The 23261-nt window shown below is 49.9% G+C and overlaps 1 protein-coding gene across 1 annotated transcript in view; it reads left to right on the forward strand.

The window, feature by feature from the left end:
- The window catches only part of Smurf1 (SMAD specific E3 ubiquitin protein ligase 1), a 90583-nt gene that overhangs the window by 61486 nt on the left and 5836 nt on the right, over positions 1 to 23261 (forward strand). The window contains exons 2-16 of the mRNA XM_032886398.1: positions 3338 to 3376; positions 4595 to 4703; positions 6360 to 6493; positions 6646 to 6711; positions 7828 to 7903; positions 9528 to 9769; positions 11601 to 11685; positions 11998 to 12075; positions 12871 to 13017; positions 14340 to 14538; positions 16375 to 16478; positions 19483 to 19597; positions 20936 to 21114; positions 21980 to 22117; positions 23088 to 23208. Of these exons, the coding sequence (XP_032742289.1) occupies positions 3338 to 3376; positions 4595 to 4703; positions 6360 to 6493; positions 6646 to 6711; positions 7828 to 7903; positions 9528 to 9769; positions 11601 to 11685; positions 11998 to 12075; positions 12871 to 13017; positions 14340 to 14538; positions 16375 to 16478; positions 19483 to 19597; positions 20936 to 21114; positions 21980 to 22117; positions 23088 to 23208 (1832 nt within the window). The remainder of the gene's footprint in view (positions 1 to 3337; positions 3377 to 4594; positions 4704 to 6359; positions 6494 to 6645; positions 6712 to 7827; positions 7904 to 9527; positions 9770 to 11600; positions 11686 to 11997; positions 12076 to 12870; positions 13018 to 14339; positions 14539 to 16374; positions 16479 to 19482; positions 19598 to 20935; positions 21115 to 21979; positions 22118 to 23087; positions 23209 to 23261) is intronic.

Below are 23261 nucleotides of genomic sequence, written 5' to 3' on the forward strand. Positions count from 1 at the left end.
GCAATGTTGATGGTGTCACGAGGTGTGAGCAAAACACCTCTCCCGATTTTACTGCTCAGGAAATGTGGTGTGATTACTCGTACTGTGGCCACTGCTTGGGAGAGCAGTGGAATGTCTTAGAGAACCATGGGATGCAGGAACAGGACTTGGTCAAGGTCAGAGGCCACTTCTGAGTTGGTGGGAAGGCCGGCCTGGTGGTGCACATCTGTGTGTAGGAGAGTAAGGCATTGTGGGAACTGGGAGTAGGAATGGTAGCACTGGGGAGGTGGAAGCAGGAGGCCCTGGAGTCCAGAGTTGTCCCCAGCTGTACACTGGGTTCAAGGCTGCTTGGCCACCTGAGACCTAGTCTCCATGAAAACCAAAACCACTGAGTGGCAGCAGTGGGTGTGGGCACACTGTGTGGCCCTGGAAAGGAAGCTGGGCTCTCTGTCCATTCCCTCGCTAGTCATTGTCTTCACTGTTTTTTAAGATTAAATTTTTTTATGTTTATTTTATTTGTGTGAGTACACTGTATCTGTCTTCAGACACACCAGAAGTGGGCATAAGATCCCATACAGATGGTTGTGAGCCACCATGTGGTTGCTGGGAATTGAACTCAGGACCTCTGGAAGAGCAGTCAGTGCTCTTAACCACTGAGCCATCTCTCCAGCCTGTCTTTACTTTTTTACCTTTAAAAAAATGCCCAGGCTGGCCTAAAAATGCCCAGGCTGGCCTCTATCTCATCATTACACCTGATCCCTCTGCCTTTACTTCCTGGTGCTGCCTTTGCGGGCCTGGACCACCGCAGAGGGCGTATGAAGTGCCAAGGATCAAACCCGGGGATCCGCACATGCTAGGCAAGCGCTCAACCGACCGGTCTGAGGAAATGGCCTCTACACGTGTAATCAGGACGGAAGTGGGTTTGTTTAAAAACAAGGGGTGGAGCCAAGTGTGGTGGTGAAACCATTCGATCCCAGCCTGGGGTAGGTGATGGAGCAGGAGAATCTCTGGTTGGAGGCCAGTCTAGTCTCCATAGCGAGTTCCAGGCAGGCTGGAGCAACATGGTTGCCCTGTGGTAAAGGTGGCTGCTGTCTGTGCAGCGGTATTTTGCACTGTAGGAAGAGTGAGATTCTGTTAGCCTGTATCTCCTGTGGAGGCAGGCGGATCAAGAGTGGACGGAGATTGCAAATTGGCAAACATTATTTTAGCAGAAGAGGTCGTGTCTCTTTAGACTGCAGTGACCCTCAGTGACCTGTAAACAAACCCAGCCAGGCTTTCTCCACATAACATCACCGAGACCATCTCCATTTAATGATGCAACCAAGTCCCACAGGAGTGAGCCTACATGAAAACATCAGTAGCTTTGTAAATGTGAATGGTGACTCTTATTTTTAACAGATGAGATCAGAATTACTCCATTAAGAAGTCTTTGGATTCCAGTGCCTCGGAAAGCTGGGGCTCAGCCTTGGCGAGTGATGTGGAGATAGAGGTCAGGGCGTGCTGGGTTCAGTGTTTGCAGGGGGAAGCCACCGGAGCAGATTTATTGACAAGATCTCATGTGCCCAAACTGGCCGTGAGCCTACTGTATAGCTGAGGATGACCTTCAACTCCTGACCCCCTGCCTCCGCCTCTCAAGTGCTAGGTTATGGGTGTGTACATCAGCTCCTGGGCTATGTAGTGCTGGGATCACACCCAGGCCTTTCATGCTTGCACAGTTAACGCAGTCTCAGCCTTCAGCCACCACACAGCCTGTGCTTCCAGTCATCAGAAATGTTCAGAACCAGGCACGATATCAGAGCCACGGGACAGACTGGGGTTGCCTCTGGGTAGAGAGTTTGAGGGGATGGAGAGGACTGCTAATGGGAACACGTTTCTTTGGGGGCCATAGAAACGTGAGAATTGATTGTGGTGATGCTAGCCCCACGAATGCACAAGGAACTTCAGTCATGCGCTGTTTAAGTGGGGAGTTGTATCGTGTGTTGGTGCTGTCCCTACGGATTTTTCTTAGTGACGTGGGAACGTGCACAATGTAGCGTGAGCATAGAACACTGCATCCGTGAAAACCAGCAGAATGGCTGAGACAGCCCAACAGGACGCGCACTGTCTCCCCTGTGCTCCCTCCTACCACGAGCAGACAGACGAGTGACAAGATATATCATCTCTTCACCCGTCTGTCTGTCTGTCTGTCTGTCTGTCTGTCTATCTGTCTGTCTGTCTGTCTACCTGCCTATCTGAGGCAGGGCCTGGCCATGGCGCTCAGGCTGGCATGGGGCTCATTCACTAGCCCAGGCTGTCCTTGAACTCATGGTCCTTCTGCCTCACTTCATGATGGCTGTGAGTACAGGTGTGAGTCCCTCACTAGTCCCATGATTGGTGCCGGTGGCGGCGGTAGTGGTGATGGCGGCGGCGACAGTGGTAGGGATACTGTATCAGTTACATTCTTGCTGTCTGCCCGTACTGTTTATTTTTACCTTCTTTAAAGTTATTGTTTATTTATGTGGCAGACAGTGCAGGGAGCTTACACAACCATTTTCAGGAGTCCGTTCTCTCTATCCGTGGGTCCTGGGGATTGGACTCAGGTTATCAGGCTTGGTGGGAAGCCCCTTTACTTGCTTAGCTTTCTTGCCAGTCCTTTACAGCCACCTCCTCCCCTTCTGAGTGCCTTGTTGTTGTTGTTGTTGTTGTTGTTGTTATTGTTTTGTTTTGTTTTGTTTTGTTTTTCAAGACAGAGTTTCTCTGTGTAGCCCTGGCTGTCCTGGAGCTCACTCTGTAGACCAGGCTAGCCTAAACTCAGAGATCCACCTGCATCTGCCTCCAGAGCGCTGGGATTAAAGGTGTGCACCGCACTGCCCGGTTCCTGTACAGCCTTCTGAATATGCAGCTTTTTACTTTTCCCCACACTCTGCTAAAAGCTCTGCCTTTCCCACTGTCTTTCCTGGTTTCTCGTCCCCCGTGTACCAAGGTTTATACTTGGAGAAGCAATCCCCACCCCCCCAGTGTTATTTATCAGAATACCCAGAGTGCATAGCTCTCTTTGTTGTTAGCAGCTTTGTAAAGGTAAATGCAGCAGCTCTTTTTAAAAATTGGTGTTTATGTAGTTTTAAAGCATACCAGTAATTCCATCTCTGTGTTCGTGCATTTAATGTTTTAAGCTTAAATTACAGTGTTTGAGTTTGTTGATTCCCCAATTTGAGGGAAGATACTTTTAAGACAGTTGCTAGGGACATTTGTCTTATGTGACACAGTTTGAGAGATTGCTGGCACGTTAGCTTCTGGGATGTTTTCCCCTCCTGTTACAAACACTAAGTAGGGGCTGTTCGCTGTATCAATGCTCACTCCCGTGTTTGCTTGTTTTCAGTATTGTGTGCCAAGAACCTTGCAAAGAAAGACTTCTTCAGTAAGTACACCCAGCTTCACTTTGTACAATACAGTTTATGTACATCTGGAAATTAACGTGTGCGTGTGTGAGTGCGTGCATATCCCATAGCATGCATGGGTGTGGAGGTCAGAGGACAACTTCCAGGGAGCTCTCCCCTTCCACCATATTGCTACCAGAGATTTGATTTAGCTCCTGTTGGCCTCTGACATTTAATTCAAAACAAAACAAAACAGCTGGTGTGGTCTTCTAAGAGTCTAGGAGTCCAGGGCTCGACCATCACCCCCAGCTGCCCACAGCGTAGGTCTCGTCCCCATTGCAGCCATGCCCACGCCCCCTGCTTCCTGATCTGGTAGCTGCTCTCAGCTCAAACACAAATGAGGCATTTATGATGTAAGTGGCTTGGCTAAAATTGCCAATCCAGTTTTGCAAAATAAATCCACTTTAAAATGTCTGCAGTGGGAGGAACCGTAAAGTGCTGAGGGCTGCACCCGGACCCCTTCGCTTGCCTCACCCGCCATGAGGTCAGTGCCGACATTCCTGAAAACTGCCACTGCCCCATCCCAGGAGGCTTGCAGAATAAAGAGACTTAGGCCCAACGGCTTTAGCCAAGTAGCCAGGAAACTCCAAAGCGGTGGCTCGCAGCCCGGTCTCTCTCCAAAGCCTCCCACCTCGCTGCTTGTCTGGCATCAAACCTGTCACATTCACATGTGACTTGGGGACTGGTACTGTGATGCCACAGATAGCACAGGCAGAAGAACAGTGACATTTCCGGGGACTGTGACTATTGAGGAATTTACTTGATAGACCTTGTTTCTACTTTCAGTCCCCTTAGTGATGATCGGAGATGGGCTGGCTGGACAGACAGATCTCTTGGTGTATGTGTCCAGTGTTTGCTACTGTTTGCAGGTCTGGCTCCAAGAAACCTGACACTTAGAAGCCTTGGCAGTACCCACACACGTGTGCATACACACAGACACAGACATAAACATACCCATAAACAAAAGCAGCTTTTAAAATGTAAAGCCCACCAGAGATGGCAGAGCCCTTCTCCATGTTTTTCTGCTTATCCAAGTAGGAAGGCGTGGTGTGCGGCTCAGAACTCTCTTTGCTAATGGAGAGACGGTGAGGCGTGGCATGTGTAAGCCAAGGGGGGATCTTGCCACTCTTCTGCTGTAGGATGCCACTATGCTACTAAGTAGACTGTCACTGTATCCGGTATGTCTGCTCTCTCCCCAGGACTCCCCGACCCCTTTGCCAAGATTGTTGTGGACGGCTCTGGGCAGTGCCACTCAACCGACACTGTGAAAAACACCCTGGACCCAAAGTGGAACCAGCACTATGACCTGTGAGTCAGACCCCTGTGAGGCCCTATGGCTGTGGAAAAGTGGCTGTCAGCCTTGGAGGAGACACTTAGAGGAAGAAAAAAGATGGCTGACTTTACTAATAACCAAAGACTTGCCAAAGCGAACACATGTTGCCAACTTCCCAGTCAATATCCTCTGCTATCTTGGCGTTAGTTCTCATGGGTTTTCATGATTTGGCCCTTACACTGTGCTGCTTTTTTTTTTTTTTTTTTCTTTTTTTAAGTGAAACCATGTTTAAAACCAAAAACAACCCATCATGCATTTTTGTATATTCATTCCAAATTTAGGGCCATGCTTTTATGTGGACGCATGTCCCTGCACGGTGACTATTACCATGAATTGCACTGTGTGGACAGGCGTAGAGTCATTTTAGTAGCACTTGTGTTTTTGTAATTTTCGTCACATGGCTTGGAATTTGGTTACCATTTGTCCTGATAGTTCTCTCTGCAGCGAACATGCCCTAGGATTGAGTAGGGTTATTATTTTGGTCCATGAACCTTTGTACATTTTGGATGGACAGTGAAATTGTAAGCAGCCTCAGTGTACTCTGTTAAGTCTGGGTTACTGCCTTCCAGAGTGTGAGCATAGTTAACCTCTTTACAAGACCTTATCACATGCTGGGACTGGTGGTATAGGCCTGGAGTGCTGGCACTTTGGGAGGCTGAGGCAGGAATATTGCAAGTCAAAGGCCTGCCTAGTTTACAGAGCCAATTCAATTTGGCTCTTATGTTACAGAGGAGATGTAAACAGATACAGACCAAGGTGATGATCCCACTGTAGTCCACTTGTTGATTTGATGGGCACACAGGGTTACTTACAGGAGGACAGGTGAGGGGTGACTTAGAGGAGCAGCTGCAGTTCTGAAAGCCTACCCCAGCACCAGCAATGTCCTCTGGAAGCTGGACTCTATTGTTCTCTATAGAACTTGCAGGCAGCTCAGCAGCTTAGAGAGTCTTCTCTCCTCAGCAGCCCCTACCATTTATCTCTGGAAGGGGTGGAAGGGAGGTACCTTGTGAATCTGATAAGTTTCAGGACTTCCTGAGACTTGTGAGTTGCTTACTTCCTGTGTTTTAATGAGATTCCTTTAGAATTTCCCGAGTCTCAATAAGTCTCCTTCTGGTATAGAATATTTCAATTCCAAGAAAATTGCTTCATAGCACCAGCCTGGGCAACTTAAACTCCTTCTCAGAATAAAAAAGGGTTTTTTGTTTGTTTTGGGGTTTTCTTGTGTGTTTTTGTCTTTTTAAGGGGGGGTGGGATGGGATTGGGCATTGGTCATGTGGCTTAGGTATAGAACACCTGCCGATTGTTCTTCACTTTAGGTAGAACTCTTGCCAGTGAGGGGTCAAGGGTGTGGCTCAGTGGTAGAGGACTTGCTTTGGCCCCTGTGAGACTCTTGGTTTGATCTCTGGTATGGTAAATACATGAATAAAGGAAAAAAACAAATTTAAAAATGCTTATTACAACATGGTTACCTGCACTCACTGCTTGAGTATTTGGTTGGAGTCCTTTTCCCATGCCTAGAAAGATACAGCCAGCCCTTCCCCCCACTGCCAGGGTTCTGAGTAACCAGATGCAGTTAGCTGAGGGTGTCATGGTTCAGAATTGCACCTGAACGAGTTTGCGTGCTCTCACAGGTATGTTGGGAAAACCGACTCGATAACCATCAGTGTGTGGAACCACAAGAAGATCCACAAGAAGCAGGGGGCTGGCTTCCTGGGCTGCGTGCGGCTGCTCTCCAATGCCATCAGCAGATTGAAAGATACCGGCTGTAAGAAACAAAGCTCTTCTGCTTCTCAGTGCATCCACAGCAAGCACAGGAGGCACCCTTTCCTTACTTTTATTTGAATGCCGAATACAGAATTCTGCCTTCCCTCCCTAGTTGACGTTCTTTGGGTTAAGTTTTGAATTGTTTGTTTGCAGACCAGCGTTTGGATCTATGCAAACTAAATCCCTCAGATACTGATGCAGTTCGTGGCCAAATAGTGGGTAAGAATTTTCTCATCTGCATAAAGGGACTTAGATGGAACCCACCGTCCTGCTCCCAGTGCCGACAGGGGACAGGCTTCCCGGGCAGACCACATCGGGCCATCTCTCCAGTACTAAGCCTTTCCTCTCGTGTGGTTTTCATTCTTTCCTGTGGTTCCCTTCATCTTGTCATTGAAACTGAGTTACTGTGACTCCAGTTGAGATGGGAGGTTGTGGTCTATAAGTGTTAAGCTGCTCAGCACAGGATGGACAATCGGCCCTTGTCTTGTCAGGGGTGACAAAGAGCTGAGACCACATGGGCAGGAGCTGGAGTGAATGGCTTTTCCGGGAAGCCCCGTTCTGTGGCAAAAGCAAAGATAGTGTGTGACACGTTCCGTGTAATGTGACTTAGTCAGGGGACTCCATTCTGTGGAGAGAAATGTTAAAGTGTGCTTGCCAAATTGCTTGCAGGCATCCAATGCGTGACCTCTGAGTCACTGTCCCCTTGCCCACCCTGTTGTTGGCCGCGTGTTAGGGGAAAGCACATGCTGGCTGGCTCTGTGTGTACGGCACGGACTCAGTGCAGCGGCAGTCAGGCTGAGTCACTCCCCACTCCAGATGCCTCTGGTCCCGAGACAGTGAGCAGTGCATCTGCCCAGAAGCAGCCCAGGGATAAAGGTTCCTGCACTGCGTCCCACTTGGAATTCTTTCCTTTGTGGAGGGATATGTAGGGCCAGAAACCAAACAACCGGAAACCTAGGAGTAAAACGTCTTTCTTGTGTGCACCGGTGAGACTGGAACATAAATGTTTTTTAGGTTGAAGGTGTTCCTTTGCACCCTCACTAAGCATAAACCAAGTCTTCTGAAGATGGAATATTAATGAGGTGAAATATTGTGTTCTTGAGTTTTATATGGGGATGGGGCCTGAGAGACTCGGTACCCCTTCTGCTCTCCGCTTTCAAGGAGTGTTCAAATGGTTATGTGGTGTGTGCAGCTGTTGGCCTGAGGTGCTTCCCGCTGGGGGAGGTGTAAACTCACTTCCTTTTTATGATGCTGGACACGTGTCAGCGGCTCACTGTGCTGCAGGGGTCTCGAGCAGCCCTGGGTGTTAACGCAGGCTTTTCTCTTGTGTTGCAGTCAGTTTACAGACCCGAGACAGAATAGGTGGTGGAGGGTCGGTGGTGGACTGCAGGGGACTGCTGGAGAGCGAAGGGTACGTATGCCTGCCTGCCTACCGTGGTGCCAGCCATGTCCTCTTTCCCTGTAGGGAAGAAGCATCAAACTGTATGGGATAAATCTGGGCTCCAAGCTGCCATCCAAGTTTATGAAGGAAGGTGAAATTAACCCAGGGACTGTACCCCAGAGACTCAGGAACCAACACAGGGAAGCGTCTACCAATTAGAGGTGCCGGTTTAGCCTGCACGACAGTGTATGCCTGTAATGTCAACACTAAGGAGACAGGCAGGAGAATCCTGAGTTCTAAAAAACAGAGAAGCCCAAGAAGCAACAAAGGGGCCCACGCTCAAGTATGCACAGGTGGAATAGTAAAAGCAGGGTTTGACAGACACTGCCCCTTGGTGGGGAGGCTGGAGGTCAGCCTGGGGACCCCCGCTGTGACTGGCTGCTGCTTCCAGGGTGAGGGAGGCCCATTGCTCTGGTCCTTCATTGAAATTTTTCAGTATGAGGTTTAAAAGGTGTCTGATCGGAAGGGAAAGTGACTCAGTAAGGCGACTGTTTTTGAAGCTGCTGTGGGTGGGGAATGTGTAAAACACACCAAAGAGTCAGTATTTTATGGAACCAAGAGTTTCATCTTGGAGTGAAATATCAGAAAATGGAGTGTCAGGAACACCTTGTGCTCCACCTCCCCCGTTAGGTAGCTGCACACACACCCCATCTTCCCGCCCCCTGCCAACCCCACCCCATGGTCCTGCTAGAGCGCCCAGTCATGGTTGGCTCTGACCTGTTCCTCTCTGGAGTCTTTCTCTCTTGTTGGACCCTCTCAGTATGGTGAAACTTTGCATTGGGAACACTGTCACTTGTTAAAGGGTGTTGTTGTGGGCTGGGGATTTAGCTCAGTGGTAGAGCGCTTACCTAGGAAGCGCAAGGCCCTGGGTTCGGTCCCACGCTCCGAAAAAAAGAACCAAAAAAAAAAAAAAAAAAGGGTGTTGTTATAAAATATAAAAATAAAAAGTAACATTGTCTTTTACCTTGCTAGGTCCTGCATCTCGGTGCCTAAGATATCTGCCGCACTCTTTCCTACACTCAAACCCTCACATAAAAGAACACAACTGGGACACAGCGGTGCCCAAGATATCTGCTAGATATCTGGGCGGAAACACATCCAGCTGCACGCTTTCCTACGCTCAAACCTTCACATAAAAGAACACACAACACAATAATCTTTGACCCAATTGATAAGATATATAATTGCCCACTTAAACATACAAAGCCCGGTACCATCCATCCCTTGAGAACATTAATAACAACCTGTAAATACACAGAGCAGAATCTTAACATCACCTGCCATGGCTTCTCCCCTCTCTCCTGTCTCCTGTCTTTCCTCTAGTCCTAGTCTCCTCCTCTTCCTTCAAACTCTCCCGCCCATCCTTCCTTCTTCTCCAATGACAGGCCTCCTTCTATCCTGTACCTGCCCCTCACCTCTACTTTACAAATTCAGTGGTGATGTGGTTCTGGTGAAGTCACCTGAGTACATGACTAGGCAGCTGTCCTTGGGGCAGTGGAATTAGCATCAAAATACAGATAACTTCAGGGCAAACCGCAAGGAAAGGGATGTAGAACAATTTCCTGTGACGCCTGCTCTGCCCTACCCCTTCCAGAACGGTATATGAAGACTCAGGCCCTGGAAGGCCGCTCAGCTGCCTCATGGAGGAACCTGCCCCGTATACAGATGGCACCGGTGCAGCGGCAGGAGGTGGGAACTGCAGATTTGTGGAGTCTCCAAGCCAAGATCAGAGACTCCTGGTACAGCGACTCCGAAATCCTGAGGTTCGAGGATCCCTACAGACACCCCAGAACCGACCACATGGCCACCAGTCACCGGAGCTGCCTGAAGGCTATGGTGAGTGTGAAGTTTGCTCCCTGTGGCTATGATAATAAACACCCTGACTAAAAGTAGTTTGAGGAGAATAAGGTTTCTTAGACTTATAAGTTATAGTGGGTCACTGAGGGGAGTCAAGGTAGGAGTTCGAGGCAGGAACCTGGGGCAGGAGCGGAAGCAGGGGCCATGGAGGAGTGTAACTCACTGTTTGCCCAGCCTGCCTGCATGCGTTTCTGAGACAAGTCTCAGTCGAAAGCCCTGACTGGTTTGGAACTCACTCTGTAAACCAGCCTGGCCTTGAGCTCAGAGATCCATCTGTCTCTGTCTCCTGGTGGCTGGGACTAAGGACAGAAAGTCCAGGCCCGCCCTGCTTTCTGGGACCACCTGTCCAGTGGGCTGGGCCATCCCAAATTAATAACTGATCAATAAAGTGTCCCCCAGACTGTCTACAGGCCAATCCGATGGAGGCATTTTCTCAATTAAGACTTCTGTTTTCCCAAATAACTCTAGCTTCTATCAAGTGACAGAAAACCAGTCAGGACAGCAAGGGATTTGCCCTGTGCACAGCTGCTAATGGCCTAGCTGTGTTGTTGTAAAAATATAAAAATAAAAAAGTAAGTCTTTTACCCTGCTTGGTACGCACCATGGTGCCCCAAGATGTCTGCTAGATAGCTTGGCGGAAACACATCCCACTCCTCAGCCGCCCAGTGTCTCTTGCCACCACACACTTTATTACATTACTTAAATCTACACATTAAAGAACACACAACACAATAATCTTAGACCCAACTGATAAGATATAATTGCCCACTTAAACATACAAAGCCCAGTACCATCCATCCCTTAGGAACATTGATAACAACCAGTAAATACACAGAGCAGAATCTTAACAGCACCTGCCATGGCTTCTCCCCTCTCTCCGTCTCTCTCCTTTCTCTCCTAGTCTCCTCCTCCTCCTTCATACTTCTCTCCCGCCCAACCTTCCTTCTCCTCCAATGCCAGGCCTCCTTCTATCCTGTACCTGCCCCTCACCTGTACTTTACAGATTCACTGGGGAGGTGATTCTGGTGGAGTCACCTGATTCCTGAGTCTGTGACTAGGAAGCTGTCCTTGGGGCAGTGGAATTAGCATCAAAATACAGATAACTCCAGGGCAAACCACATCATAGCTGTGCCTTCCATGGCTGTGGCATTGGATGACCCGGGCCTCGTATGGATGGGAAAATAGTAGTGAACTCTGGAGCAGCATCCCTTTTCTCTGGAGAGGTCACCTGGGAATGCTAGCTACATACTAGAGAGACAAGGCAGTGTGAAGAGAGCGAAGAGACTCAGCGGTGGTCTGAGATTTAGGACTAGAAGGGGACGTCCCGGGGATAGAGTAAGCAGAGCCATGTGGCTTCAGTGGAGAGAAGAACCAAGAAGGGACCCTTCACATGAGCGGATCACCTAGACGCAGGCACGACAGGAGACACTGCTCCCAGTTTGCATCTGTGGCAGAAGAGGTGGAGCCGTCTGCTCCGGGGTGGCCGCGTGAGGGAAGGCCTAGGAGAAATGGGTTCTGTCCAAACATGGGGACAGCTTAGAGTTGAGGAAGCCACAGCCTTGTAATTCTTTTGTCTGTGATCATAAAGAGTGTTGAAAGACTGGGGCAGGGTGCATACCAGAGTCACACCCCTGAGGATGCTGAGGCAGGAGAATCTTGAGTTCAAGGCCAGTTTGGGGCACATCACAAGACCTGTGTCAAAACACCAACGTAAATAAACAAGCAAGCAAACTAAAATAAGAGCTTGTAAGTCTGAAAGGATTAGACCGGAGAACAAACTTTACTCACTCAAAGTCCCTTTCTCCTGCAGAGCAAAGGACAACAGTGCAGGGACAAGTTTACTTTTTGCACACGCAGACTGGAGTCAGCACATGGCACGACCCCAGGATCCCCAGGTAGGTCTCCCCAGCCCGAAGAGCCAGTTCCTCTCATGGAAGCTAACAGTGCCCTCTGAGGGGAGATGGAGGCTGGGACTTGCTGGGTGTGTGTGCATGTGTGCGTGCGTGCGTGCGTGCGTGTGTTGGAGGGGGAAACCATAAACATGGTGGGCCTCAGTAGCTGTTGAAATTGGTCACATGGCCATCTACTCTGGTCTCTCTCGACTTTTTTGTAAATGCATAAAATTTTCCATGGTAAAAAGTTAAACAGGAAAGATAAAGACTCTGTTACCCTTTCTCTCTTCTGCTTTACTGCCCCTCTTGCCTCAGTCCCTTGGGGACCATTCCGGGGGGAGATGAAGCTTTTCTATACGAATTCCTTCTACAAGGCCATACATCCGAGCCCAGGTCAGAGAGACCCCCGCCCCACCCCGTGCCAGAGTTAAGTTTCCTTCTTTCTCTCTTTTCTTTCTTCGCCGCTTTTCTTTTCTCTGTTCTCCTCTTAACAGTAGCATTACTACCTAAGAGGCCTCTTCCTTTTTATTCATCATCTCCCCCGCCCCAAGCAGCTTCCAGTCTTCAGTGTTTAATTTACAGTTCAGGGTCTGTCGTTTGCATGCACCTGCAAATGAATGAGGTGCCTCTTTATATGCATAGTGGAAATGGCAGGTGTCTGTGTTAATCCCTAAGGCATCCTAAGCAGGCATGCTGGTCCCTGCTGACTGCATCACAGTTATCAAGAGGACGAGAGTGAAAGCACTTGCTGAACACGGGGTGCTTTGTGGCCATCATGCCACTGTGTGCTCTGTCCCTGCAATGGTTGAAAATGTGGGCCTCGGGCTTTTTAGTAGAGGTGTCTTTGCTACAGCAAGTATCTGGTTTGTTTGACTTGTGATTCCCAAGAACTTGCTGATGGAAGTCGAGTGCTTCCCGCTAGTCTGTCCCTCTGTCGCATAAGAAAGGTGTTCCTGGGTAGCCCCATTCCTTATGGTGGACGTAGACTCTGGAGAGGTGTGCTTTTTACCTGCCATGTGTGGCTGCCTTTGTAGGCCCGAGGCTTGGACTTCCTGGAGTCAGCACAACTTGCAGTGTGAGGGGACTCGGGGCGCCTGCTAGGAACCCTCTGTGGCTGCTGGCACTGAGGTTGGTCTTGCTCCTTGGTTCTCAGTGGGATAAAGCTCTCTGTACGTTCCGTTTTGCTAGAGACCTTAACAGTGTGAACTGCGATGAACTTGGGCCACTGCCTCCAGGCTGGGAAGTCAGAAGCACAGTGTCGGGAAGAATCTATTTTGTAGATCACAATAATAGGACAACCCAGTTTACAGACCCACGGCTTCACCACATCATGAAGTAAGACCTAACATCCTTGCTGGCCTCTTTATAATTGGATGCTTCCTTACACCAATATTGGTGCATGCACATGTGCGTGCGTGTGTGCGTGCGCTTGGGGAGTGGGGGTGCAAGCACTCAACAATGATGTGGATGTGTGCACAGGCCATATGTCATTGTCCAGATCTTCCTCCATCATTCTCTACCCTAAGTCTTGAGCAGCATGGCCTGGAACTCACTTGACTTCTCTGACTGGCCAAGACCCCAAGTCTGCCTGGCTCTGTCCCCAGCACTAGCTGGGTTTCACTTTGGAGCTGGGGATCTGAATGTGGGTCCTTATGCTCTCACAGCAAGCACTTGACTCCCTGAGCCATCCCTCAGCCCCACACCAGTACTATTCTTAGTGTACTATTCTGGTATTTGCTCAATGGTGGGCACAAGAAATAAGGTAGATATGTGGTGGACAGGGCATCCTTTAAACCTGGAGATTAGTGCTAAGGCTGTACAGTGCTGGTGCCTTTTCGTTCAGGCAGCCTAAGTGAAGGGCTAAGAAGACAGCAGGAAGGGTTCTCCAGCAAAATCTGCACAGCACATTCTGTGAGGGCCGCCTGCTGCTGCTGCTTGCTGGGGTTTTTCTGTGCGGAGCATTTCTCCTTGGAAGTGGGTGTGATCTTTCGTGCCACCCATAGCCCACAGACAGCATCCCACATAGCTATGTGGTTTGCATAAGTGGCAAGACTTGAATGAAGCAAATGCCACACTGTCCCTAGTGGCCCACATCCTGTCACTGGTCTCTGTTCTTAGTGAGCAGGGCTTGGAATCTTGATCAAAAGGAGGAGTGGGTGCCACTGGATGTCACAGGGAGTCTGCTCGTCATAGCTCCTTCCAATAGTGTATCTGTTGGTATTGATGGCATGTGTAGATGTATGACACGGTGACAATTTTTGTTGTAATTTTCAGTAATATAGCAAGATTGTATTAGGGTTCTGTAGAGGAACAAAAGTCATAGAGTGTGTATGTATGTATACACACATACATATTAGAATGACTTACAGGCTGTGGTCCAGCTAGTCCAGCAATGGCTGGCTAGTCTGTCTTCAGTGTATACTCAGTATCCTCTTGAATCCTGAGGAAGTAGCTCTAATCCCAGTGAAGGACTTTCGTTCATTCCAGTAGTGGTCAGGTTGACTACAGGAAGACCTGTCACACAGATAAATGACCTCTTCTTTATCCAACCCCAGACCTATGTCAGGCTGTCATTCATCTGAGCATCCCTGTCATTAGGAGAGCTTGCCGCCTGCAGCTCTGGCCTGCCCAGTGACGGCCTTTTCTCCTCTTTGCAGTCACCAGTGCCAACTCAAGGAGCCCAGCCAGCCGCTGCAGTTGCCCAGTGAGGGCTCCGTGGAGGACGAGGAGCTTCCTGCCCAGAGATATGAGAGGGATTTAGTCCAGAAGCTTAAAGTTCTCAGACATGAGCTCTCTCTTCAGCAGCCCCAAGCTGGTCATTGTCGCATAGAAGTTTCCAGAGAAGAAATATTTGAGGTAAAGAATTGTGTTTTGCTAAACCTTATAGCCACCTGGGAGCGTTGTGCACGCAAGGAGGTTTGTGTTAAAGAGACTTGGTGGACTCTGACGTCTGCTTGGCATTCGAAGGATCAGTTTTGCCGATGTTTCTGTTGTTTAGTTTTTATTATAGCTGGATGTGGTAACAAATGCCTTTCATCCCAGTACTTGGGAGGCAGGGGCAGGTGGATCTCTGAGTTTGAGGCCATCCTGGTCTATATAGTGAGTTCCAGGACAGCCAGGGCTACACAGTGAGACCCTGCCCCCCCCAATCCTTTATTTTTTATTATGGGTATTTATTATACAAACAGTATTACCCAAGGACATTTCATTGTGCTGACCGTGCCTCTCCCCCAGCCCCCACCCTATGCTTTCTCCCCCTGCAGTCCTCAAGTTTTCCTCGACTTCCACAGATACACGTATGATTTTATGTATCTATAGATCTTAGGGATTTTGATTATGAGAAACAGACAGCATTCATCTTCTAAGACAAGCTTAGCTCCCTCACTGTGGTAATCTCCAGTTGCTTCACTTTTCCTTCAAAAGGTAGAGCTTCCCTCTGTGGCTACTCCAGTGTCTGCACACCACGTTCTAAGTTATCCCACTCCACTGTGTTAGACACCGAGGTTGGCCCCAGAACCCAGCTACTGAGTGAGCCTGAGTGACTTTTCATAGTGTCCACCGGGTGCTCTGAAGTGTGCACATGGCGTGTTGTAGGTGTACATGGAGTGTGTTGAGAAATCTCCAGACCGACTTCCGTGTGGCTGGACCACTCTGCACTCCCTCAGGCTGTGGAAAGCCTCCCTTTGTCCACTCTCCACAGTACTCACCGTTTTCTTAGCAGGGATGACGTGTGCTCCTCTTTGCAGCGTATGTGTGAGTCTTCAGCGATTAGTATAGCTAGCAAAGAGTCTTCTCCCCTGACGATCAGTTTTACTGTGTAGTGAGATGCAGGGTTTGTCGGGACCTAGGCTCAAGCTGAGCGGAATTGTGTTTCTGTCTCTGACAACAGTTTTCAGTGTCCAGTGGTTTTCTGTGCAGAAGTTGGTGGCTCAGGACTGAGACCACAGCTGGCCCTGAACTGTGTAGATCTTTCCTCAGCCTGTGGGTCCTCCTCACACTCATTCACTTCATTTCTCCCAGAGTTTCTGCTGGGGCACTTCCTTCTCAGAGACAATGCATGGCCATTTGGCCCTGGTCTTGTCTCTGGGAAGAGGAAGGAAAGTGAGTCCCCAGTGAGGGGCTGGGGGTGTGGCTCAGTGGTAGAGCCCCTGCCTAGAATCCCCAGTGAGGGACTAGGGTGTGGCTCAGTGGTAGAGCCCCTGCCTAGAATCCTCCAGTGAGGGGCTGGGGTGTGGCTCAGTGGTAGAGCCCTGCCTAGAATCCCCCAGTGAGGGGCTGGGGGCGTGGCTCAGTGGTAGAGCCCCTGCCTAGAATCCCCCAGTGAGGGGCTGGGGTGTGGCTCAGTGGTAGAGCCCCTGCCTAGAATCCCCATGAGGGGCTGGGGTGTGGCTCAGTGGTAGAGCCCCTGCCTAGAATCCCCAGGGAAGGGCTAGGGTGTGGCTCAGTGGTAGAGCCCTGGCCTAGAATCCCCAGTGAGGGGCTGGGGCGAGGCTTACTTGCAGCACTTGACTAGTAAGTTGCAATATCTGGGTTCCATCCTCTGCGTTTCGGATCTTTTTTTTTTTTTTCGGAGCTGGGGACCGAACCCAGGGCCTTGCGCTTCCAGGCAAGTGCTCTACCACTGAGCTAAATACCCAACCCCTCATCCTCTGCATTTTCAAACATCATTTTCTTTGTGGTTTTGATACGTAGGAGTCATATCGCCAGATCATGAAGATGCGACCAAAAGACCTGAAGAAGCGCCTTATGGTGAAGTTCCGGGGGGAGGAAGGCTTGGACTATGGTGGAGTGGCTCGGTGAGTTGCTAACTGAGTGGCAGGCTGCTGTAGCCGCACATCAGGGGAGCTATTTGCTGCCACTTCCCAAGTGTCACAGTGGAGCGTGCTCCACTCTGCTGTGCCAGCGTCTCCTCCTGCTGACGCCCTTCTTTACTTGCCAGGTTTAAACTTTCACACTCCTTTTCTCCCTCGTGTCTGAACAGAAAACTCCCAGGGCAGCTCCTGAACTTAACCAGGCGGCAGTGTGGGGTGGCTGTGCAGGTGCTGTGGTATCCAGGGGATCTTACAAGGTGCTGCCATTCTGGTTGGAACCGGTCAAGTAAATCTAAGAACAGCGAGAAGAAGCCTCTTTCCTACCCGATTCTTATCCCTTTAGAGACGGTTGGCGTTTGTTCTAAGAGGCTTCTGGTATCACCCAGGCGGCCAAGTTCAGGCTGCTACCTCCTGACTTAGGGACCTGGTCACAGACAGGGACTCTGGGCAGGAGGAGGGGAGACCTAATCCTCTGCTCTTATATTGGGCTCTCTTCAGTTCTCATGTCTGCCACTCAAGCTCCTCTGGGACTCTTTAACAGTTTACTTCTCTTTGTATGTGGGTGTTTTGACTGCATGTGTGTCTATGCACGTGGGCGTGCAGTGCCCACAGGGGCCAGAAGAGGGCATTGGATTCCCCTGAGACTGCAGTCACGGGTGGTTGTGAGCTGCAAGGGGGCGCAGGAATCAAACCCAGGTAACCTGCAAGAGTAACGAGTGCTCTCACCACTGAGCCATCTCTCCAGCCCCTCTACTTGTGAATTACAGAGTAACATTTAACGCTTTAGAATTCAATCTCTCTCTGTTCTATTTTTTCCTATTTCCTGCCTATTCCTTCTTTCTCATTTCCCTGTGCCAGAATTCATTACATAACATAGACTGGTCTGGAATGAGTAATCCTCCTGCCTCAGCCTCTTGAGTACTGGAATTAAAGGTATGAACCATGCTTTGTCTTTCTTGCCCCCATGAACTTGAAGATGCCTCAGGATGGCCTTTTGCAGCAGTCCTTAGAGACCTGGTCTGTATGGTGGTCCAGCCTGGGGTCAGCCTCAGCCTCAGCCTCCTCTGCTTTGGGAGCAGACCCTAAACACTGTCAGCCCAGCCTCCTCTTTCCTGGTTTCTCCCTTGCAGGACAGCTGTTTGGTGTAAGTGTTCTTTCTGTGCCCCTGACAGCAGCTATCCGTGATGAGGAACTTGGATTAGTCTAGAATGGCTCTGATGCCAAGCTCTCTCTCACCTTTGGAAATAGCTCTGTGCACAGGAGTCTCTGAGCTCATAGCCCTCCTCCTGTCAAGTCTTCTCCCTTATTCCCATCTCCTTCCTTCTCCGCTTCTCGCAGGGCTTCCTCACCTCGTCTCCCAGTGCTTACAGCAGGTAGTAGTCTAAGTTACTGTGTAACACACTACTTTATTGAATCCCATTGTGATCCAAGTATAAAATGAAGACTTAAATACATCTAAAGCATAATTAAGTCTTCTCACTGGAGAGCCTCCCACCTGTGTGTTGTGTAGGGACTGCATTTACTCAGTAGTCACCAGATCTGGGGACCCGCAGTGACCTCCGTGTGGGTGCTGGTGCATGTGTGCGCGCCCAGCCCCCGTTCTCTCACACTCTTACCTGACAAAGGAAGCGAGCAGAGAGTCACACAGGCAGCAGGGAGCACACTCGACAGAGGTACAGATGGGGAGCCCCGAGCCTCTGCCGGTTTGGTCTGACATATCTGTATCTTTTGTGTGTTTCCGTCCCTTTCCTGTACAGACGGTTTTGGTCTGTGCTGCCCTCCTCAAACCTGCCTCCTTTCTGTTTAAAGAGTCGGGGTCCACACTGAAATCCAAGCTGTGCTCTGGAGCTCGGTCATTTGAAGGCGCTGTGGCCCAGTGTCTTCAGGACTGAGCCCACCCCGCAGCAGGGCCCCCATCCCCAGTTTGGTTTCCAGTGGAAGTGGTTATTGTGTTTGGCTGGTTTTAGGTTTTTTCTTTTTTAAGATAAAGTGATTTAAGCATTAAAGGAATTTAGAAACTTAGTTACCCAGTGCATACCTGCCAGACTTCTAAAACCTCTGTGATGTTTTTACATCCATCTAAGTTTTCTTCATATTGCACAGTGTGAGTGGCCTGAGGCGTTGGCTCGGTCTGGAAAGTGCTTGCCCTGAAAGCATGAGGACCCAAGTTCAAGCCTCAGAGCTGGGAGGTGAGGCAGGAGGATCCTTGGTGCTCGCTGGCCAGCCCCCCTCCAAACATCAGCAGAGCGATTGAGGAAGACAGTGCGGCAACCTCTGCTCTTCATGTGCACACAGTCTCTCTCTCTCTCTCTCTCTCTCTTACACACACACACACACACACACACACACACACACACACAGTCACACAGTCTCACACATATACACACAGAAAATGTAGAAAAGGAAAGTGTTCTGTGCTTAGGGTCTAAAGTCAGAATTCAACAGGAAATTAGAAGGGCATAGTTGTTCATAAATTCTCTGTGTCTCCCTAGAGCTTGAAATGTTCACCTACAAACTCTTATTATAGAATGCTTAGAAACTCCCAACTGGCAGTGGCGGCGCACACCTTTAATCCCAGCTCTTGGAGGCAGAGGGAGGCAGAGGGAGGCAGACCTCTGAGTTCAAGACCAGCCTGGTCTACAGAGGGAATGCCAATACACACTCAGGACTACACAGAGAATGCCTATTTTGAAAAATCAATTAATCAACCAATCAGTCAGTCAGTCAATCAATCAATAAGCAAGCAAGCTGGAACTGGAATGGTGGTTGGCAGTTAGGAGCACTCCCTGCTCTTTCAAAGGACCTGACCTTGGTTCCCAGAATCCACAAGGCAGTTCACAACCTCTTACAACTTCCGCTCCAGGCATCTGATGCCCTCTTCTGGCCTGCTTGGGTACTGCATGCACATGGCATTCATTCACACACGCCTTTAAAGCAGTTCGAAAATGATGCTGTTAGCACATGTGAGCCGTGTTGTTATTGTTCCCAGGGAGTGGCTGTATTTGTTGTGCCATGAAATGTTGAATCCGTATTATGGACTCTTCCAGTATTCCACGGACAATATTTACACACTGCAAATCAACCCAGATTCTTCTATCAACCCTGTGAGTATTACCGTGAGGAGTTGAGAAATCCAGCTGTAGTTCTAAGGCAAACCTGGGTCCCTAGTTATGGGTGACTTAAAGAAAATGGTGGGGAGAGCTCAGGGCAAGGGCGGGGAGTACTGACTGACTGGACCAGACTCTAGTCAGGTTTAGATCCAGAACCTGAAGGGGAGGACTGTGGGTCTGAGCTGCTCTGTGCCTGAGTCCTTTACCCTTTGAGGGGTATAGTGGGAGATGATGTTCTTTTGGATGTCATTTTAAAAGCTAGGTTAGGTTACCAAGTCGATTTGCTGATCAAAATTGGAAAAGTTTCATAATTAGCTCTCTTGGGCCACAGATGTGAGCATTCCACATGCGGTAGGCACAGGGACACATCTAAGGGATGTCCTACACCCTGGAGGTCACAAGGCCACAGAGTTGAAATGAGGGACTATCTCTACTAGAGAATTAAAATACAAATGAACTGTGGTTGGGAAAGTGGCTCAGCCACACAAGCGTAAAGACTGATGTGAGACTGCGAATTCACTGCAGGATCCACATAGAAAGCCAGATGTGACTGGGCACGGGGCTACATATTTTAATTCCAGCTCCAAGGAGGCAGAAGCAGGCCTGAGAGCTAACTCTGTGAGTTGGAGGCCAGCTGTAGTGAGATCAAGAATAGTTGGGGCTATGTAGAAAGACCCTGTTTTCAAACACCAAACAAACAACACAGACGCCAGACGTGGCTGTACGTGCACTGGGGAAGTGGACTTGGGTGACTCCTGGAGCGCACTGGCTGGCCAGCCTCATCTGTGAGATCCGGGTTCAGTGAAAGATCCTGGCTCAAAACACGGGCAGCAACTGAGGGATGAAGGTGGCCTTCACATTCACCACACACGCACATCCACACAGTGAATAAACCTTTACCCAGCCTGGAAACTACACCCTGACACATTTTCAGAAACACACGAGCTATGAGCGCTTAAACTGCAGAGCCCCTCCAGCTGAGGAGGAAGAAGCACAGCCTTCCTAACTGTGGAGGACTCCGCATGTTTACTTTGTACCAGGCCCCTGCACGCTAAGTTCTCAGTGTTAGGCCAGGGCGTGTGTGCTGGTGCAGTTGTCATCCCAGTACTCTGAAGGCTGAGGCAGGATTGTGGAAGTACCAGTCCCACTTGTGTTAGGAGTAGTGAAGCTGGAACTCAGTGGCAGCCTTATCCCGTCTGGCCATGGGTAGGTGAGGGATGGGCAGCTGAGTATACGTCCTGTTGGGTGTAGAGTCACAGGAAGCCTGTGGGAAGTGGGTATCCTCACCTACTCTTCTTCCTAATGTCTGCCGTTCTCTGGCGCCCCCTACAGGACCATCTGTCTTACTTCCACTTTGTGGGTCGCATCATGGGTCTGGCTGTGTTCCATGGACACTACATAAACGGGGGCTTCACAGTTCCTTTCTACAAGCAGCTCCTGGGAAAACCCATCCAGCTGTCGGATCTGGAGTCAGTGGACCCAGAACTTCACAAGAGCTTGGTGTGGATTCTGTAAGTGTCACCATCCTTTCCCACAGCCCAGAGCTCAGGATGCTGTTGGGTGTGCATTCTTTTGGGGGAACAGGTGTGAAACTAAAGAGAGTAACAGAATTAACTATAACAACACCCAACATTGGGTTGCAATTACAAATTAACAAAGCAGATGTCATCATTTAATTGATTGTATTCTTTTCATAAGCTGGTTTGGCTTGTTATTAGGTTTGATTACAAATGCCAGTAACTTGCCTGGTTTCGTGGGGGTGGGGTGGAGGGAGATCATGCACCCCTAAAATTTCTCAGGTGACCTGTAGAAGGTAAGAGAAAGTTTCAAAACAAAAATTCATGTTTAGTTACCTCGTTTTAGAGTTAACCAAATGCTTCCCAGGGCAGCAGGAACGGGGTGAAGTATGGCTCTGGTGTGTTCCTGTAGAAGACCCAGCCCCTGACTAGTTGGGGAGGCTGCTCTATGGAGTCTGGCTGGGGTGGGGTGTTCCTCCTTGGCCTCGCCTGCTCCATGGTACAGGGCTGTAGGAAGTGGAGGCTTCCCTGTGGGGAAACAGTTATCAAGAAGTAGGGCAGATAGAGAGTCAGCCTGACATTCCCAGTGCCTTCTGAGGGGAGAAGCCTTATTGTCCTGGCTGTGTCCTTTTGACTGAGCTGCCTCTTCACAGGCCTCCTCCCTGATGCAGCTCCCAGAGCAATTAGGTTCACGTCCCATGGTGTCCGTCATAGGATAGCTGAGTGATACCCCCCAAGAGTGGTAACCATAAAGTGAGGGGCAGAACTTAGACTGTGCCTGTCAGCGGTCCAGCACGACCCTCTCCAGCCCCCAGGGCTCCCTGGCATAGGCCTAACCAGCCTTCCCCTGTGCCTGCAGAGAGAATGACATCACGCCAGTACTGGATCACACCTTCTGCGTGGAGCACAATGCTTTCGGGCGGATCCTTCAGCATGAACTGAAACCCAATGGCAGAAATGTGCCTGTCACTGAGGAGAACAAGAAGGAGTATGTGCGGTAAGATGCAGGGCTGGCTTCAGTGGTGCCGTGGAGCGAGCAGAAGGCGCTATCGGGGCCCCTGATGTAGAGACTCCATGTGACAGCTGGGCTCTGAATGCAGAGGTGGCTGACAGCTTGTCTAGGGAGCCCACTACAGCATCCCAATGCCAACCTGAGGGACAGTCGTGTGTGTGGGAACTGTGGCTGGGTCACATGGCCACACGTGCCCTGCAGACCCTTGAAACCTTGGCAGCTCCAGGAGGTCTCATTAAGGCCTCCAGCTTTGTAGTGGAAATCCAGAATGGCAGAACTGGTTTGCTTTTGGCTTTCTATAAAGGTGGAGTAGCATGGTGCGTGGTGCACACTGTGAGCCCAGCACTTGGGAGGCCAACCCAGGAGGAGTTCCAGGCCGTTCTGGGTTACATAGCTAATTCCAGCCTGGGCTTCCCAGACCCTTCCTCTGGATGGGGGAGAGGAGAACAAAAGAGACGGATAAAGCCAAGTGGGATGGTACAGGCCTCTGTGACAACAAGTTCAAGACCAGCCTGGGATGCATGGAACCTTATCTCCAAACGAGACTAGAAAGGGCTGGAGTGATGGCTTGGTGGCTGAGAGCTCTCGCTGCTCCCGAGAGGACCAGCGCCCACACAGTGGCTCTAACTGTCTACCTCTAGTCTGAACAAATGCAGTAGCCTCTTATGGCCTCCACGGGCACCAGGACACACGTGATGCGGATGTGCAGGGAAAGCATGCATAGACGTAAAATAATAGGAATTAAATTACAGTAATAACGATTAAGACGAAGACCAGGCCTGCAAGTAAGAACTACTAGGGAGAGTGGGCGCGGGCTCGGGTCCCGCCAGCAGGTCCTACACTAACTTCATATGATGCTGTCACAGCACTGTGACACTGGCACAGCCACTGTGGGGACACAGGTGCTTTCAAGGTCCCTTCCCAATTACCTGCAACACATGGCTTTACCTTTCAGGTTGTATGTGAACTGGAGGTTTATGAGAGGAATCGAAGCCCAGTTCCTAGCGCTTCAGAAAGGGTTTAACGAACTCATTCCCCAACACTTACTGAAGCCCTTTGACCAGAAGGAACTAGAGGTAAGTGCCAGGCATCCTAGGGACCTCGGACAGTGAGGCTACTGGTGACCCTC

The sequence above is a fragment of the Rattus rattus genome, chromosome 16 (genome assembly GCF_011064425.1).
Source record: "Rattus rattus isolate New Zealand chromosome 16, Rrattus_CSIRO_v1, whole genome shotgun sequence".
In the NCBI taxonomy this organism is placed as follows: Eukaryota; Metazoa; Chordata; class Mammalia; order Rodentia; family Muridae; genus Rattus; species Rattus rattus.